This window comes from Peromyscus maniculatus, chromosome 9 (assembly GCF_049852395.1).
Source record: "Peromyscus maniculatus bairdii isolate BWxNUB_F1_BW_parent chromosome 9, HU_Pman_BW_mat_3.1, whole genome shotgun sequence".
Classification (NCBI taxonomy): domain Eukaryota; kingdom Metazoa; phylum Chordata; class Mammalia; order Rodentia; family Cricetidae; genus Peromyscus; species Peromyscus maniculatus.
Window position 1 is genome coordinate 97611628 of NC_134860.1, and position 18695 is coordinate 97630322.

Consider the following 18695-nt stretch of genomic DNA (forward strand, 5'->3'; position numbering starts at 1 on the left):
AATCATATATCAGACGTGGTTGAAATAACTTCATATCATTTCTGGGGAGGTCTACTGAGAGTTGTGTTCAAGAAGTTGTCAGTTAAAGAAAGACCTTGCAAGGCCGAAGGGAAGAGAGGTCATCTAAAGATTAATAATTTTATTTATGGATTTACTAATTTTATAATAACTGCAGTTTATTAATAAGGTAATAAATAGATTAATTAACTAGATTTTTTCACTAGAAGCTGAAGGTGACACCTAAGAAAAGTCTGGGCTAAATAAATCACATTTTAAAAAGGAACCCCTGTTTTCAAAGGTGAGTTGGGTGATCCTGGGAAGTTAGAATACATGTTAGGGAAAAATTGCTACCTATAAAGTTTTTGGTGAATGAAGAGTTTTAACTAAAAGGAACTCTGCCGATGTTTGTTTGTTTCTTTGTTTATTCCAGGCTAGTCTGGGATCTATGAGACACTGCTTCAATAAAGAAAAGAAAACATCCACAGCAATACGAGACTAACAAATATTTATAACTTCACTTGTATACTCACCAAGCAAACTTCTGGTTATTCATTCGGTTTCCCCGAACCCTGGATACTGGGGATGGATGTACCCTGTCAACAGAAAAAAGTCAGTCAGTGACTGAGAAAACATCATATTGACCACAGATGGGAAGGCAGAAAGTCTGCTTTATCAATGAGCTCTTAGGTTTACTTGATTAGTTCTCTCCTGTGAACTTGACCATCTAATAGTAAATAGATGCAATTCAATTCCAGTGTCTGCAAACTTGAAGGCTTCTTCCTTTATCTCTCCCAAGGCAACAAGGTATCCCATGTTAATTGTGAAGGTCCCAAATGCAGCACCACTGGTTTCAATGAACAGATGTACTCCTCTAGCAGAAGACACAGTAACTGAAGATGTAATCCTTGCCTGGGGGTAAGAGTGCATAAAGTAACACGGAGGCCATGATACCTGCCCTCACTGAGCCCTTATGTCTGTTCCCATAGAAACTGCACAAAGAGACAGAGAAGTGACCACACTTTCAGTCTGTTTCTAAATGCAAAAGTCAAGGAAACAGCAGGACTTCATCTAAGTGTCCAGGAATGGAGTGTGTGAGAACAGGGCAGGACAGAAGAGTGGACAGTTATTTCCAGGAGACAGGCTTTCTGGAATTTATGCTCCATATCTGAGATGAGGAAGGAGTGAATTCAAAACTTTAGCCAGGTAGTAGAAAGAAATACATAGTTTTCCAAATTTCTCAGGTTAGAGTCACATGGGGTTTGAGTTTAAAGTTTCCCGGAGCTGCTGGTATCTTCCAACAGGGGCGAGTGGCTGGATGTCCTCCTTGTGAGTTACCAACTGCCAAGGAAGCAGTATGGCTACTTCTAGCTTCCTAGTGGCTCACTTCTTGCTTTGGACTGCTTGTCCAGGAGTCCTGAGATCTAGCCATTCTTCTAGCTTGAGTCATCTCCCATCTTCACACTCCATACATTGTTTTTATTCACAGGGTGGCGGGGAAGGAGAAGGGGAAGGAACAAGGGAAGGACTAAGGAAAGACACAAAATTATCTCAATTGGTCCTAAGGCCCTGTTAAACCAGCAGCCCGAGGTCCATCTGCACCCCAGCCCCTCCCTGCTACTCAGTGAAAATCATATCAAAACAGATATGGCCAGCTTTTCGGTGTGTGTGTGGGGGGAGGAGCCATGTTTCCCAAACCGGAGCTGGATTGCACTCAGTACTGGATGCTGATTTCCTCCAGCACCCCTTATTAACATTCTTTTTCTCACAGGCTTCTCAGTGGGGGCTGCAGCTGAGCTGCTCGGCACAGATTTTCTGCTCTGCATGGGGGAGGGGGGCGATAATTATGCAGAAAGATGGAGGGAGCCCAGAGAGCCCCTCTGCTGAACTGCCTCATTCAAGCTCGCTCCCTTCCTGCTGCTCTGCAGCTACAAGGGATCACCTGTTGGTCTTGGCGTCTGTCCAGACCGGGGCCTGGCGGAAATGACAGCGTCAGCTAAAAATGAAAGCCAGTTCATACTCTAGCACCTTAAGACACAGACTTATCTCTCTCATATATGCATGTACATATGAGAGAGAGACAGACGTACATAAAAGTAACAGATCTCATTTTCCCTGCCTTCTTGAAATAGAATCCTCAAGATGAATGTTCAAGATGAACATCTGAGTTAAAAAATTCCTCCCTAGATAACCAGATAAGACCGCTGACCAAAGGAAAACTGTAGACCGCCAGGAACTCCTCCCAGCCCCTCATTGTGGCGCTGGTTCTTAAGTACATTTCCAGAAGTCATCTGCTCCCAGGACTCACTCCACGCTAAGTCCTTTAAACACTTAACCCCTTCACTGCGCCCTCCTTCAGCCTACATGTACATAGGAACTATGTCTTCCACACGGTCAGCTACAGCAGCTACTGCAGCAGCTGAAGGTGAATGAGCACAGTGTCTTGTCACCACCCATTTTACACCCCATGTCTACACAGGGAAGGCGGACTGGGCTTCATTATTCCATAATTAGAAAGCATTTTAGACATTGGTGTCTTTGAGAAAAAAAAATTCAGGAATCCTAGATGAAATACTCTAAATGCATAACTCCCATCATGGTTTAGCAATCTTAGGGAAAAAAAAAACAAACAAACCAAAACCCCCAAAACTTTCTGATTATTTGTATGACCAAATAACTGTAACATTTCTTGAACTCAAAATAGGAATTGAGAAGTATTTTCTTCCTCTGAGGGTGCTTATTTCATCTAAAAATGTGACAACTGTTACATGTCAGCTATCATTTAAAATTTCATTTCTTCAAAAGGACACGCCGAGTTCTGGGGAGTTCCATCTTGAAATTATAGCGCCTCGGCTATCAACCTCTTTCCACACATAGCATCCAGGCAGGTAGCAGACTCAAAAACCCAGTAGCATAAACTACCATCTAATCTGCATTTCATGCATTATTCATGAACGCCTGATTTCTGCACCTGCATCTAGGCAGGAAGCTTGCTGGGCACGTTCATTATTCTTCTCGGAGCCTCACACAGGCTCCATTACTCCTGAGCCACTTTGTCCTGTAACTGAGGGTTTCAGGGCTTAGTACTAACTGCTGGAGATGAAAAGAAAAGGACGCACGAGATTGAAGCAAAGGATGATCTTGGTGTTGTGTAACACCGTGGATCTGACAGTGTACTCCACAGAGACTGATTGCCATGTGGGACATTACTGCTCACACGGGGTGATTTACACCACACAGAAGAGTCGGAAGTGGCACCACTGAGGCCCTGGACACCGATTTTTTCTATTTATACATACTGACTCATCTGGGACTGTTTAGCATGTTTATAATTTCGCTCAATTCTGAGCATTTTTTTTTTTTAAACTTTCTTGCTGTGTTGGAAACTTTTTACCTTAACAATAAAATGACTCCTCCTTCTTTGGGTACAAGTACAAACAACCAAACAAACAACCAACCAAACAACTAACCAACCAACCAAACAACCAACCAACCAGCCAAACAAACAGCCAAGCAAGCCCACTGGATCTCTGGCTCTCGGGCCCTGTGTCAGAGATACTGCTTCCTATCGAGAATGTCACAATAAACTACTTCACAGACCAAGACAATTTTCTGATAGGGCACCACTCTTCCAGTGTGATTAGATATTTGATAACTCTTAAAAATTATTACACAATATGCTTGCTATTCCATTGATTTTTCTGTTATGTATCAACCCGTCATTTCATCTACAAACTATGCAAGTGGTACAAGAGTCCTTTTAATAATTCATTTTACTCCTTTTGAGGACTCAGAAATAATTCCACAGTTATTATTAAATATCAGCAGGTTCTTATGCAAAACATATGAAAGAATTTAGAAGTGATCATTGGTTTTTGCTTTATTCTTACATTCACGGTATTGAAAACAAGTTCTCATGAGTATTCAGGCTAGTCCAGATGTTATTCTAATGGACATACTACGCCTGGGCAAATAAAGAGGATGCAATCATCAAATGAAGCAGGCCGTTTTTATTATTCTTAGTTTTTGAAAATCATATCTGTGGTTGGATGACCATTAGAAATACTGTACACTAAAGGGTATGAGTGATCTCAGAGGAAGAGCTTTCATGAGGAGGAATGAGCCCCTGGTTTATATTGTTACACCACTAAACAAAACCAAAAATTTTACACACACACACACACACACACACACACACACACACTGTTTTTCTAGTTACTATACAGAACAGTTTATTTCATTATGACACAGTCATCCATATATATGTTGTCATTGTACCAACATATATTTTTTAACGTTCCTTTTAGGATCTTCCTTTATATCCTCTCCCACGCAAGCACACTGGCATTTTTAGAGGTGTGGGGTGGACTTAATCAGCATATGGAATCCATGTGATCGTTGTTTTCCATGCTTACTTATTCAGATGCTATAGACACTTAGAAAGACTATGGTAAACTGTGTTAAAAAGTATAGCCTTGGCTGGAGAGATGGATAAGTCACTAAAGGACCTGACACAAGAGCATGGGGGCCTGAATTCATATCCCTCGGACCCCAGTATAACTTGGGTGTGGCAGCATGCTCATGGGACCTCAGTACTGAAGGGCAGAGAGGGATGGATCTCAGCCATGGCTAAGTCCATGATCTTCAGGTTCAGTGAGAGAGTTTGTCTTAAGAATAAGGTGAAGAATGATAGAGGAACACATCTGATATTGAACTGTGACCTCTACATACACACTCAAATATGTGGTATGTGATACCACAAACATACAACATACCATACACACATAACACAACCAAAAGAATTACAGCGTATTGAAAGGAAGGACAGCATTCATTTCTGCTGCCCATTTACAGAGGTTGCAAACCTCACAAGAGAAGATTTGGTGTATCACTTCAAGGCATCAATTTCATCCTAACCCCATCCCTCACTACCTCTCTGGTCCTCACCGAGGCAGTTACACTGTATGTTCCTCTTCACATCTCCTTTGCTGTATGTAGATGATGCCGGCTTCTTAGAGGCTACCCACAACATGCTGCTAGTTCTCACACCATGGGGTACCCTGCATGAATGATGAATGGTTCTGCATGATGCTGAATGAAGGGTACAACTGGATTCACACTTAATTCATATTGTCTGTCTCTCTGACTCCACACTAATGCTTCAAGAAGGAATTTCTATCTCTGTTCACAATCATCTCCACTACCTGGCACCAAGTAGACACTCAACAACAAGCCACTGTATGGAGAACCCTGCTTTCCTACTGAACTCTAACTTCTAGAATGAAATAACAAAGCCACCACTGCACCCTTGGGGACTTGGCACAGAGCTTTCAATTTTAAGTGTGATCTATTTCACAGACTTCCCGAACATCTATCTTCATATCTAGAACATCAGGCAAGAAGTAATGCGTTCTGTCCAGCAGACATTGCTTAATGGCTGCCATGAGAAGGTGCTGGCACTACAGAGCAGCAGCTGAGAATCTAGTTGCTTGTTAGATCAACAAGTGGCTACCACAGGAACAAAGGTACAGGAATTAGGAGGAGTTCCAAGTTCACAGGAGTAAGGTGAGAATTAATTCCAAGTGTAAACTGCCAAGGTTGCCTAGAGAAAAGGACACAATGGATGGAAAGGACAATTTCCAGAGACAGAATGGTACAGTGGTAGGAATACACTGAGAAGAGGTGCTAAGGGAGTTACCTCACCAACAAAGTGAACTGAAGTCGTGAGGTGAATAATCTGGTCTTCTCAAAGTGGGGGCTTAGAAACATTTGAGGGAGAAGAACCAGAAGGTGAAGATGGCATTAGAGTATAGATGCCCCAGTAAATGCCTAAAGAGTTAATGGCTGGGACAGGGAGCTGTGGGACAATATCAACATTTCCTCTACTGCTCAGAAGTAGGCATGGATCCTTTATCTCTTTCATTGAGCCAATATGTGCTGGATGCCTCTTATTTATACTTAAATGCAAATGTTAATTGAGCATTTCCTGCACCGGGCAATGTCTTAGGTCTCTGAATGTGCTGTAGATCCCTACCTGCTGTGACCATGTGTAGGATGTAGGAGGTGCTCTTGATTTTGACAAGAATCCTGGCTTCAGGCTTCCCATCCTACAAAGTGAGTGCACAGAGACAAAGGCCCACACAATGCCCCGTGCTGAGCAGCCACAGGGACAGTTAAAACACCATGGGGACATGTGAATAAAGCTATGGAGTAGATATAGAAATTTCCTGGTTTGACAGATGAGAGAAATTTTAAAGGACACATTTTGCAGCTAAGGCAAAGGAAAAAGGAATTTCTTCTAGACTCATGGAAATGCACTGAAGGTTGGAAACGCAGACAAACAAAACTGTGAACTGGTGGAGAGAGCTAGGGTGAGGGGGCTGGCAGGCCCAGAGGGGCAGGAGATTAAGGGTCTCATGTAGAATGCTAACTACTGGACTTAAAAGAATTAAAGGACAGCCACCGAAGGATTTTGTGATTAGACACAGTACAATCAGGTTTATAAACTAGAAAAATCATCTTGGCTGTGGTGCAGAAGACAGCCTAGGGGAATGTGTGACTCACGAAGACCATTTGGAAGCTGTAGTAATAATGTCTCGATGGCACCGGGGAATGGTGGTGGGCAGAAGGAAGGGAGAGGAGGATGGGTGTGTAATAAATTAGAATTAACACCAGGTGTGCTGGATCAGACCTGTGAACAGAGTTCATGGCAGCGGAGGCTGAAGGATTGCAAACTGGAGGTTAGGCTGGGCTACATAGGGAGTTGAAGAATAACCTGAACTATGTAGGGAGATGTGTTTTGAACATGCAAAACGTTGAGATGTGGTTGGCCAGCATATGCAAGACTCTGGGTTGGAGCCTCAACACAACACACATAAACAGTAAAAAACAAGCAATTAAACATAACACACACACACACACACACACACACACACACACACACACACACTCCTCTCACTCATAACCAACAAAACAAATGAAGAAACCCAGCTAACTAACTATGGGGTATATCCACAATAACTTGTGGGACAGGCTACTACGGTGTGATGCAGTTTAATCATAGAGTATGGCATCAAGAATTGGGGTTTGTGGTGTTTGTAAAACTTTGAGGCTAGAGAGCTAATGCAAAGCTAGTAGGTAGCTTGTGTAGACTGGCTGTAAGGAGCTCCTGCATGATTTCATAAGCACGATATAATCTAAAAGGAGATCCTGTCTTCCTCTCCCAGCAGAGAACTGGAAGGATTCAGTCAGATATTCCTGCTGTGCCCCAGCATCCCCTACAGCATCATATCCTCTCCTGGGCAGCTCCAGCTAGATTTAGATGTTACTCCATAAAGGTATTCAATAAAACTTTGTGCAAATACACACATAGACACACTCAGCATTCTCTAAGATTTGGTGTAAGTACAAGTGACATGTGGTAAGGTATGGTGCACTAAGAAAATTAAGGTAACAATATATAGTAATATCTAAGAATCTGAGGTAACTGATGAAAGAAGCTGGCACATACAATAAAGGAGAATTCCAGATTTAAAGATATTTCCACAGTGATGCCACAGAACACTTGCTGTGCCCACATGAAGAGCTAGGTTACAATCCCCATTACCCATCTAGACCAACAACATTACGTGTTTCCGTCATTCCAGTACTTCTACTGAGAGGTGGAGGCAGAGAAAGGAGAATCCCCAGAAGATCACTGCCAGCTAGCCTAGTGTATGCAGCAGCCATTAATTAAGAGAGACCCTGCCTCAAAGAGGCAGAATGTGAGGGGTTGAACTTAAGATTATCCTCCAACCTTCATATGTGTACTGTGCATGAGTGCACATGCTCATGTGCCAGTGCACATGCACACACACTCACACACATTTTTAAGTAAATAAATATTAATAACAAGTTTCTGTCAGAGACACATACAGGACAGGCTTAAGCAGAGACTGCTGAGAAAAAGAGTTGGAGATGTGAACCTTCTCGCCATATAAATGTGTCACACATTTCAGGAAGGTCCAATTAGGACAAAGGAACAATACAGCAGGCCCAGTGTGGTGGTTTGAATAAAAATGCCCCCTGCAGACTTATAGGGAGTGGCATTACTGCAAATGTGGCCTTGTTGGAGTAGGTGTGGCCTTGTTGGAGGAAGTGTGTCACATGGGGTGGGCTTTGAGGTTTCATAAGCTGAAGCCAGGCCCAGAGGCTCACTCTTTGTTCCTGCTGCCTACGGATCCAGATATAGAACTCTCAGATACTCTCCAGCACCATGTCTGCCTGCATGCTACCACGCTTCCTGCCATACTGATAATGGACTAAACCTCTGAACTATAAGTCAGTCCCAATTAAATGCTTTCCTTTATAACAACTGCTGTGGTCATGGTGTCTTTTCAGAGCAATAAAAACCCTAAGACACTCAGTATCTCTGGATATGTAACATCCTAGAACACATGAGACTCTCACAAGGAGAAGTTGATGTTTCAGTATTCAACTTTGTCTTCTCATAGGATTTCAGGTCCAGTTCTAAGAGCAGTAAAAGATGATGCCCATCTGGTCTTTTATAGGTGCCATTCAAATCAAACCAAGAAAAAAAATGGAGCATTGAACTAATATTGATTCTGTCAATAAATCCAGAAACCCAGGAGAGGTCACAGAGGGAACACCTCTTACTATTCCCAGTCACCAGCAGGTGTATACGTCTCTGGTGCATCCTATGTTCTACTAACCTCTCCCCCCCCCCTTTCCACGGTTAACTCACTATTTTAACCCATCATCCTACTAGCAACACTTTCCACAAAACCACCCGGGCAATCCATTTCCTGAACTATGAGCACAGTGACTTAGAAAATATAAATATTTTGAGATTATAAATATTGCTTTCTTGCAAACTCATGGTCTCTTTTAAAATTAATTGCAGTTATATACATATACAGCAGACATATATTCTCAAATATATAAATACAATCTGCTCAGCATGTATAATGCCAATTGTATGCATATGTTTTCAGGGATGACCATTTGGTGTCAGATAACCACTTGGTGTGCTCTTGCCTAGGCAAGAGCATAACTACTGCTTTCAGTATTCCTCGTTAGTCCTGTAGGGTTGAGGTCTTGTGGGCTTTTCTCCTTCCACGTTAACATATCTACTGACACCATCCTTGTTCATCTTGTGTTTAGGCAGTCATGTTAAGACATTACGACATTACTAGGAGACAATCTCACAGGAAACTCCCAATTTTATGATCTTTCTGCCCTCTCTTCTATAATGATCCCTAAGTCTTAGGTGCAAGAGTTGTATTTTAGAAGAATCAGTTGGAATGAGATCTATAACTCTGCATTTTGATTGGCTGTGGTTTCCTGATATGGTCTCTGTTTGTTGCAGAGAGAACTTTACTTGATGAGAGGTGGAGACTACACTCACCTGTGGGTGTAAGGACAAATCCTTAGAATGTTGGGGTTTAGTAAAGTGTAGGTTCTCCTCCAAGATTCATGACTTCACTAACCCTGGGGAGCTGAAGAGGCTTCCAATACCAGACATATTTTTCCTTCTATTGAACAGGTCTTAAGTCCAATGAGAGAGCTGTTTGTTACCACCAAGGTAGATATACATGCCACTATGCACGCTTAGGATTATCATGTAATGCTGGTCCTTGTTGTGGTTCATAGGAATCATAGCTGGGCAGGACTGTTAATTGTTGCATTTTTTTTTTTTTGGCAGCTTGCATGGCATCTTTAAGTACCATGAATACTCCTCCTCAGGGAAGGGCCACAGTGACATTTTTTTAAGGGCAAAATAGTTTTTATTCTCTTGTTCCTTCAGTAACTTCTAGTGCTCTTGAAATATACCCAAGTCTCAACCTCGCCTAAATGTCTGTTCAGGCCCTTACCCATCTCCCCAGCTTCCTCTTCTATGCTACATCCCCTTCTTCTCAGATGCACTTGCTCGGGCCACTTTTTCCCTCATCATCACTCCAGTGCCTCCGCATACACTGTGCCTCTTCCTCAGCATCTCTCTTGACCCTTGCAAATTCACCCCTACCTCTCTGAGTGCATCACTGCTGCTCACCATTCACCTCTTCTGCTCAACTAGCCTTCTGTCTCGCCAGCTCCTCCCATGAGATCTTACCTATCACCATCAACCTCACCAGCCTCATCCTTCATAACGTTGGTGCTTGTAATCATCTTTACCTGCAATTACTTGATGGGAACGGTTTTTCCTTAGCTCATACTACAAATGTCGTACTACACCCTATTATCTAACATGGAGTAGACTCATGTTCAAGTATTGCTCACCAAATGAAAATAAGCATGGTAACTCACAATGGTTGCTTTTTCATTTTTCTGACTATTTATTTCTTGTAATAATCTGTAAATATAAGCCAATGTATCATCATCTGTACACACATAGGTAAATATATGGATATGCACATGCTATATAATAAACAGGGTGGAAGAGAAGGTGAATGGAAGTGATATGGGAAAAAAGACGGGTGGTGATGGTACACACCTTTAATCCCAGCACTTGGGAGGCATAGTCAGGCGAATCTCTGTGAGTTCAAGGCCAGCCTGGGCTACAGAGTGAGTTCTAGGAAAGGCTCCAAAGCTACACAGAGAAACCTTGTCTCAAAAAAACAAAACAAAACAAAACAAAACAAAACAAAACAAAACAAAGAAAATAAAGAAAGAAAGTGATATGGCCCAAAGGAAAGGTTTGGATTCATGGGAGATGGTTTCCTTGAATCTGATTTAGCTCCCACCTGGCACCAGGTCCAGGGACCACACTGAGCCTGAAAGCCAATGCATGCACACACATGCATTTCCTCAAATATGGATGAATTTATGGGCATTGTGGAAATGCTAGTGGAATTCAGATGAGGTCTGTTGTTAGTTAACTGCTGAGACAATAATAATTGCCTGCTTTGGATAACTAGGGTTATGTAACATATAAAGTTCACAGAAATTGATGATGGGTATATGCTAACTGTTATATTTTTTGGTACTTTTAAGCTTTCTTTTTTTTTAAGTTTTTTTTTTTAATTATATATACAGCATTCTGCCTGCATGTATGCCTGCTTACCAAAAGAGGGCATCAGACCTCATTATAGATGGTTGTGAGCCACCATGTGGTTGCTGGGAGTTGAACTCAGGACCTCTGGAAGAGCAATCAATGCTCTTAACCTCTGAGCCATCTCTCCAGCCCTACTTTTAAGTTCTAAAGTTATCACTGACTAAAGAGTTTTTAAATGTTATGCATTTGTTGGGATAAAGGATTAATATAAATCTTCTAGGAATGATTTCTTACATGTTTATCTCAGTGATGCATCTTTTTCATTTTTTCAACAGTTTGGTATTCTAGATAATATCCATTCTATGTATGCTTATGAATACGCGCGCGCGCGCACACACACACACACACACACACACACACACACACACACACAGGAATACAAGAGTATAAATGCTCTCTTTGAAAATCATATTATACTACATTCATGGTTTTGTGTGTAGTACAGAATAGCAAAAGACATGCTGTAAATTGGTAGAGAAAATAGAGTAAGAGCAAAAGAGATGAAGTCATTTTTAAAGGTTAATAAAAATAAGGCTGAGGGTTGGGGGAGGGAATTTTAAATTATATCTACAGAGCAACACAAACTACATTATGGAACTGACCTTCATCCAGGTCACACAGTTCCCAAATTCTTGCCCTGACCTGAGACACACTGATAATTCCTTCAATTTTCCGCTTGGCTTTGCATGTGCATAACGTCTGACATTATTTTTCAGTGTTCTGTATATGGTGCATTAAGATTCCAGGCTTTTATTCTATGAGCTGAAATACTTTGATTTAGCCATTAGTGCAGATTGAGTTGGAGAAAGTTCATGAATTGGCAGACACCCTGGCTGGTAGTTATTCCATTACCCACTGGCACTGCCTTTCCTGGGGGGAGGGTGTTCTGTGGGTTAAGAGGAGCAGGTAGTGGAGAACTACTCTAGATGTGTTTGCTGTCTGTCTGCGTTAATTCTGAGAGGCCTCATTTGGGCCTAGAGAAGATCAAACGAAGGACATAATTCAGGTACTTTGTCAGTCCAAATTGCAACCTATTCAAATTCAGCATTCTTTCAAAAAGGTGTTAAAGTAATATTTTTTCCTCTGAGTAGGACATAATTTTATATCATTTGGTTCATAGATATAATAGAAATGGTATAAGCTGCATTCTGAAGATAAATCATCTCCACAGGGGGAAAATACAGTTTACATTTTGCTTCCAATAAAATCTCAATGGCCAGAAACCTCCAACATGGCAATTAAATGTAATCATTCTCTTTATTTATGTGTTTACAAAATGGGTTTTGCCTGTATGTATGCTGTGTGTATTGAAGTGTATAGAAATCTGATTCCTGGCTTGTTTTTATTTAAGTGACTTTGAAACAAATCAAAGGGGGAAAGCATTGAGGAGTCGGCTTCAGTGCCGAGTCACAGAGAGCTCTGAGCCATAGGAGCTGCTGTGACAGTCTTGCAACTGTCGATACCGGCAGCCAGACTGCCTGGATTCACTTTATTTATTTATTTAATAAATATTTTTATTTTATAATTAATTTAATTTTACATATCAGCCATGGATTCCACTGTCCTCCCTGCTCCCACCCCCAGCTTCCCCCCCCAATCCACCCCCCATTCCCACCTCCTTCAAGGCAAGGTCTCCCCTGGGGAGTCAGCCCAGCCTGGTAGATTCAGTTGAGACAGGTCCAGTCCCCTCCTCGCTGCACCAAGGCTGAGCAAAGTGTCTCAGCATAAGCCCTAGGCTCCAAAAAGCCAGCTCATGTACCAAGGACAGGTCCTGGTCCCACTGCCTGGGGACCTCCTAAACAGTTCAGGCTCATCAACTGTGTCACTTATCCAGAGGGCCTAGTCCAGTTCCATGGGGACTCCTCAGCTATTGGTTCACAGTTCATGTGTTTCCACTAGTTTGGCTATTTGTCCCTGTGCTTTCTCCAATCATGGTCTCAATGTCTCTTGCTCATATAAGCCCCCCTCTCTCATGCCAGTTGGACTCCTGGAGCTCCACCTGGGATTTGGCCATGGATCTCTGCATCTGCTTTCACCAGTCACTGGACCAGCGACGACAGAGAAATGGATGAGATCTATATGAGCAAACTGGGGGTGGGGTGGGGGTAATGGAGGGCAAGGGTCAGGGGAAAGCGAGCTTAGGGGAGCGGGAGGTCCAAGCTGGATCAAGAACAGAGAGGGAGAACAAGGAAAGAGACACCATGATAAATGAAGACCCCATGGGAATAGGAAGAAGTAGAGTGCTAGAGAGGTCTCCAGAAATCCACAAAGATACATCCACTATAGACTACTGGAAATGGTCGAGAGAGTGCCTAAGCTGACCTACTCTGGTGATCGGATGGCCGAACACCCTGTCATGATTGAACTCTCATCTAGTGACTGGTGGATTTGCTTTAAAGTAGAGCTTCTAGCACTTTCAGAAGACGCCAAACACACAGAGATAGCTTAGTTTCAGAGCTTGGCACCTGAAGTTAGGAGCTGCTAAACACCTCAATCACCACTCACCCCCAGGGTCTAAGGTATATGTGGAAACTGGCTAGGAATATATGGAAAAGCAGAGGTCGGTCCATGAACAGGATGGAACAAAGCTCAGTGAGCTCCTCCACATGTGCCTCCAACAGGGGCAGGACTTTAGCCACTAAGCCACATGACATATCAGACAAATTTACTACTTCCTGCCCTGCTGGACTTCCCAACCATAAGTATTCTCCCCACCCTGGTGCAGCAGCTCAGTCCAAAGAGGATGCATCTACCTTCACGAAAAACATCCTGGATTCGATTTTACTAACCAAGTGACGATCACAGAGTTATTAATGATTCATTCTTTGGATGGGTCACTTCATCCTTTTCTGGTTGCTGATGACACCCACTATCCCTGATATAATTTAAAAAAAGATAAACAGGAAGGAGCTGGGTAAAATAGATGAGACACACTGCTTTGTTCAATACACCCACCAATCAGATTATGTAATATTAATCTAATTAGTATGAGTCTTGACCTTAAAAATGACAGCAGTTCATCTGTGTGAATACATGGTAACAGACAACAGTTTAAGAAAGGCTAAACAAAAATTAAGTTCAGAATATGGGGTCTTCTCAATAGGTATTTCCAGGTAGTAGATAACCGAACAGTCCAGAAATAGTGGAAGGATGGCTAGAAATAAGAGGATTTAATAACTAGACCAGTTTCTTAAAGGGTAGGTTGTGACCCCATCAGGGTTCAAGCAACTGAACAAGAGGGATTGAAAAACACATGAGCAACAGTGATCATCAACTCTGATTACGTCAGAAGATCAGGACAGACAAAAGTCCCTTTAAGCTGATGGCGTGAATTTAGAGCTGGGTATCATAGCATGCCGTTCTGAGTGGACATGGGTAGATAGCTGGGCATTCTGCTGAAGAATGAGTCAAGAACAAAAGAGAAGGAAGAGGGAGGAGGAACACGTGATCACCTTAGAAAGAAGTCATTGGGAAGGTACAGCCCGGCAGTAGGAATGCTCTGATGGCAACAGAAGAGGATTTGGGGGTGTTCTCCCCAGGGAACGTGGGCCATTAGAAGATTCTGTAAAATGAGGCAAGAATTTAGTGGCAAACACTGGGCAGATGAAGAGGCAAATAAGCTGGAGTCATGACCCCACATAGGCTACCTAATAATGGAGGAGTCAAGGAAACTTTGGTTCCAATGAAAAGTCTCTCAACGCACAGTGGCCAAAGATTAGTTCAAACTCAAACATGTAATGAACACAAGATGTCTCTGGCAGCCCTCATCTGTGCCACATCATGGGACTTCCCTGCAGCCTTGATTCTGGACACACAACAGGCAGTCTGCACATTGTATGCCATCATGCCACACTACACAAATGAGAAGTGCCCAGTGCACCCAGGCTCGGAGTCCACATAGACTACAGCAGTCATATTGTTATGACCTGCAATGTTCTCACTGCATACAAAGTATTCTTGTGCTATAGAAACAAAGATCTGAGTATGAGATACAAATTGCTGAAGATTTTCCCACTGTCATTTATTGAATGTACATCGTAACTTGGTATTTTGGATTGCACTGTGTTAGAATTTTTCATTTAAAAAAATGCCATTTGCGTCACTGGTTTGAGTTTCACACACAGTCAAGTAAATTTTGGTTTGAGACTAGGACAGAATTTCTAAAATGGCCCCAAATATACTTCTGACATTTTGTGTTCCATATTTATGTGAAGCAGTGTTCTCAGCATTGATAATAAAATCAAAATATGGATCAACTATGAAAAATGTGAAAGATGCTCTACATTCTGTAGTGTCAAGTATTTGGCCAAGATTTTTTTTTTAATGTAAAAATAAGCATGCACATCTCTCTTAGTTAACTTCAGCTTTCAACTGGATACTTCCCAGGGTTATCAGAGAGATTCTCATTTCAGGGGTTGCACGGATCAGACTGGCTGTTGGCCATGTTTATGAGGACCTTTTTTCTTGATTGTTGAGTGATGTGTGACATCAAGCCCACTATGGGCAAGGCAACCCTGTAAGTTAAGAAACTGTTCTGGCTGGAGAGATGGATTAGTGGTTAGGGGTGTTTGCTGCTGTTAAAGATGATGGGAGTTCAGTTCTTAGCATTCACAGTGAGCTGTTTACTTCTTGTAACCCCAACTCCAGAGAATGTGATGTCTTCTTATGACCTCCATGAGTACCCCCACACACTTGCACATACATACATTCACATACACACACATAAGTAAAAATAAAATGAATCTTCTCATTTAAAAAAAGCTCTGCTTGGACCCATGACCTATCTAGTATCAGCTTCTTAGTCTCATCAACAGTGTGCTCCATCTCACAAAGCAGTCCTTAAGTAAGTTTGTTATGACCTGCAATAACATTTGTGCCACTATTGTACCAGTGTATCTTGCAGGCAAGTCACTGTCACAGTTAGCAGGGATTGTAGCTGGGTGAGACTTCTGATTACTTTTATCCTCTGGGAGCATAAACAGTAACTTTCAGTATCATGAATACTAGTCAGTAGGGGTGGAGCTTCTTGTGAAGCACTAGCTTGATTTTTCCACATTCAATGACATAAGTCAGTGGTGTCTTCAGCAATAGGGCCTTATTTTGGAGAGCAGCCAATAGCACCAACAATCTCTTGTAATGTTTAATGTGTCTTGGGGTAGTCTATGGGACCCTTTCAGGCAATAACTCAACAGGGTATATTCAGTCTCTGGTACTTGAGGTTTTTGCTGTGGATATCTGTATGCTGTGAATGTGTTGCTCTGATTGGTTAGTAAATAAAGTGCTGACTGGCCAGTAGCCAGGTAGGAAGTATAGGCAGGACAAAGAGAGAGCAGAATTATGGGAACAGGAGGGCTGAGTCAGGAGATGCTGCCAGCCGCTGTTGCCATGAGAAGTAAGATGTAAAGATACCGGTAAGCCACGAGCCACATGGCAAGGTATAGATTTATAGAAATGGGTTAATTTAAGATATAAGAACTAGATAGCAAGAAGTCTGCCATGGCCATACAGTTTATAAGTAATATAAGTCTCTGTGTGTTTACTTGGGTCTGAGCGGCTGTGAGACTGGCAGGTGAGAGAGATTTGTCCCACCTGGGGTACCAGGCAGGACCAGGAAAACTTCAGCTACAGGTTTTATTTGGTAGCTTATGATGCATAGTTGGGGCATTGTCTCCCAATTATTTGGTAATTCCATTTGAATTTCTTTTATTAATTAGGAAGCTTCTAGAGTAGTAGGATATGTTCGTTGTCCCTCCCTATGTTCCCTCCTTATTAATCCTCCTATTCTCTTATCCTATTTATACATTTATAACACTATATTATACTTTCCTTTCCTGGAAAGATGCCCTTCTACCCCATGGTCCATATGATCTACCTAACCTATGTAGATATTCTAAGAGAAACACACATTTCTTAAGCTAACATTCACCTATAAAAGAAAACACACAATATTTTTTCTGGGTCTGAGTTACTTCATTCAGAATGATTGTTTCTAGCTCTATCTATTTACTTGCAAATTTCATTTTTATTAAAAGCTAAATAATATTCTATTATATAAATGTGCCATTGATTCATGTAGGCAGTTTTTAATTTCTGGCTGTTCTGAATAGAACAATAATGAACATGGATGAGCAAGTATTTTTGTAGAAAGATGTAGAGACTTTTAGGCATATACCCAAGAGCAGTATAGCTAAATTTTGTGGTAGATTTATTTTCATCTTTCTGAGGAACTAAAATGATGACTAATGATTGCTATATCCATAGATCAGGGCCTCACTCGACCCTCATTAGAGACGCTTTTCATGGAGTATTTGTTAATTAACATAGAGACTCACAACCTGTCAATGTGCAGACAGTGAGAGACCCAGGAGTGCTCAGCCCTGTGTTGAATGTCTTCATCAAACTCTTCTCAAGACTTAGGGATCTACATGGAAGATAAGGCAGGAAGATTGTAAAGAGCTAGAGGTGATGGGCGAATCCAAGGAAACAGCACCTTGCAGACACAACAGGGCTGATGCACGTATGAACTTGAAGAGACTGTACTGTGAAAATAATAAAAAGGTAATGATAACAACAAAAAAGAAGCTCTGGTCTATATGATGTCTTCCCTCCTTCTTCCCATTTTTCCCTTGGCCTCTTATTTTTAAACACACACACACACACACACACACACACACACACACACACACACACACCAAATACCACAGAACCAGAAACACTGAAGGTTTTTGTTTTGTTGTTTCCTTGTTTGTTTGTTTTATTTGGGAGGTGAAGATAGTCCATGGAAATGGAGGATGAAAATACAAGTGAGAATCTGAGATCTAGAAGACAAAGAGGTGTGTGAGTGCAATTACAAGCAGGTAGACTTTTTGATAAAAGGGGGAGCTTGCTATGTATGACCTTTGTGCTGTGTTGAGTTTGACCTGACAGTCTTAAGGATCCACACAGCAGCCAGTGATGTGGGTATCATCATTCCCACTTTGCAAATGAGAAGAGCATGCTCGGAGAGGTTACAGACCCAGCAGGAGGTCATACAGTGGGGCCGAAATTCAAGTGTAGGCTGACAGGGTTCTTATACTCTTAAATGACAACGTTCTTCATTTATTTTATAAGCAACAATTCTACTTTCTAGATGTTGTGTGGAGATAAGCTTCAACAGTATATAGTATATAGCAAAATTCAGTGATGCAGTTTCATCTTTACTAAAAAAATAATGTTGCTTGGAAGTGGGAATAATGTTAGCAGTACTATGAACTCTTTAAATGATGGGGCAGTTACCATATCACAATTGTTCATAGGAAAGCCTATATGTCTGTGGTAAAATAAAACATATATATTTACTCTTCTTCTGTGATTGAAGACCTCTTATGACTCTTACAGTTTTCTAAATGGTTTGATCATCCTTGTTATCACTACACTTTATACTAAAGTAATGACACAGGGTAGGGCCCCCAAATAGGTTTAGAAATAGGTACTGGTTGCCAGAAAGGGTTAGCATTTTCAGTCATAAGATCCAAGTTCTGGGAAGGGGTAGGTAGTAGAGAGTAAATTTCAATAGCAGCAGCCAACAATTTTAATGGAGCTCGACTATACAATGAAACTTCAGTTACCTTGCCCTTCACCTCCTAGAAAAGGTGTGGAGAGCTGA

General features: G+C 41.7%; 1 protein-coding gene across 7 annotated transcripts in view; it reads right to left on the reverse strand.

Annotated features, from left to right (window-relative positions):
• Klf12 (KLF transcription factor 12) overlaps nucleotides 1-18695 on the reverse strand; it is a 433603-nt gene that overhangs the window by 77899 nt on the left and 337009 nt on the right. For all 7 annotated transcript variants that reach the window (XM_042285277.2, XM_042285279.2, XM_076545456.1 and 4 more), the window contains one exon: nucleotides 531-593. In XM_042285277.2, coding sequence (XP_042141211.1) covers nucleotides 531-593 — 63 coding nt within the window. The remainder of the gene's footprint in view (nucleotides 1-530; nucleotides 594-18695) is intronic.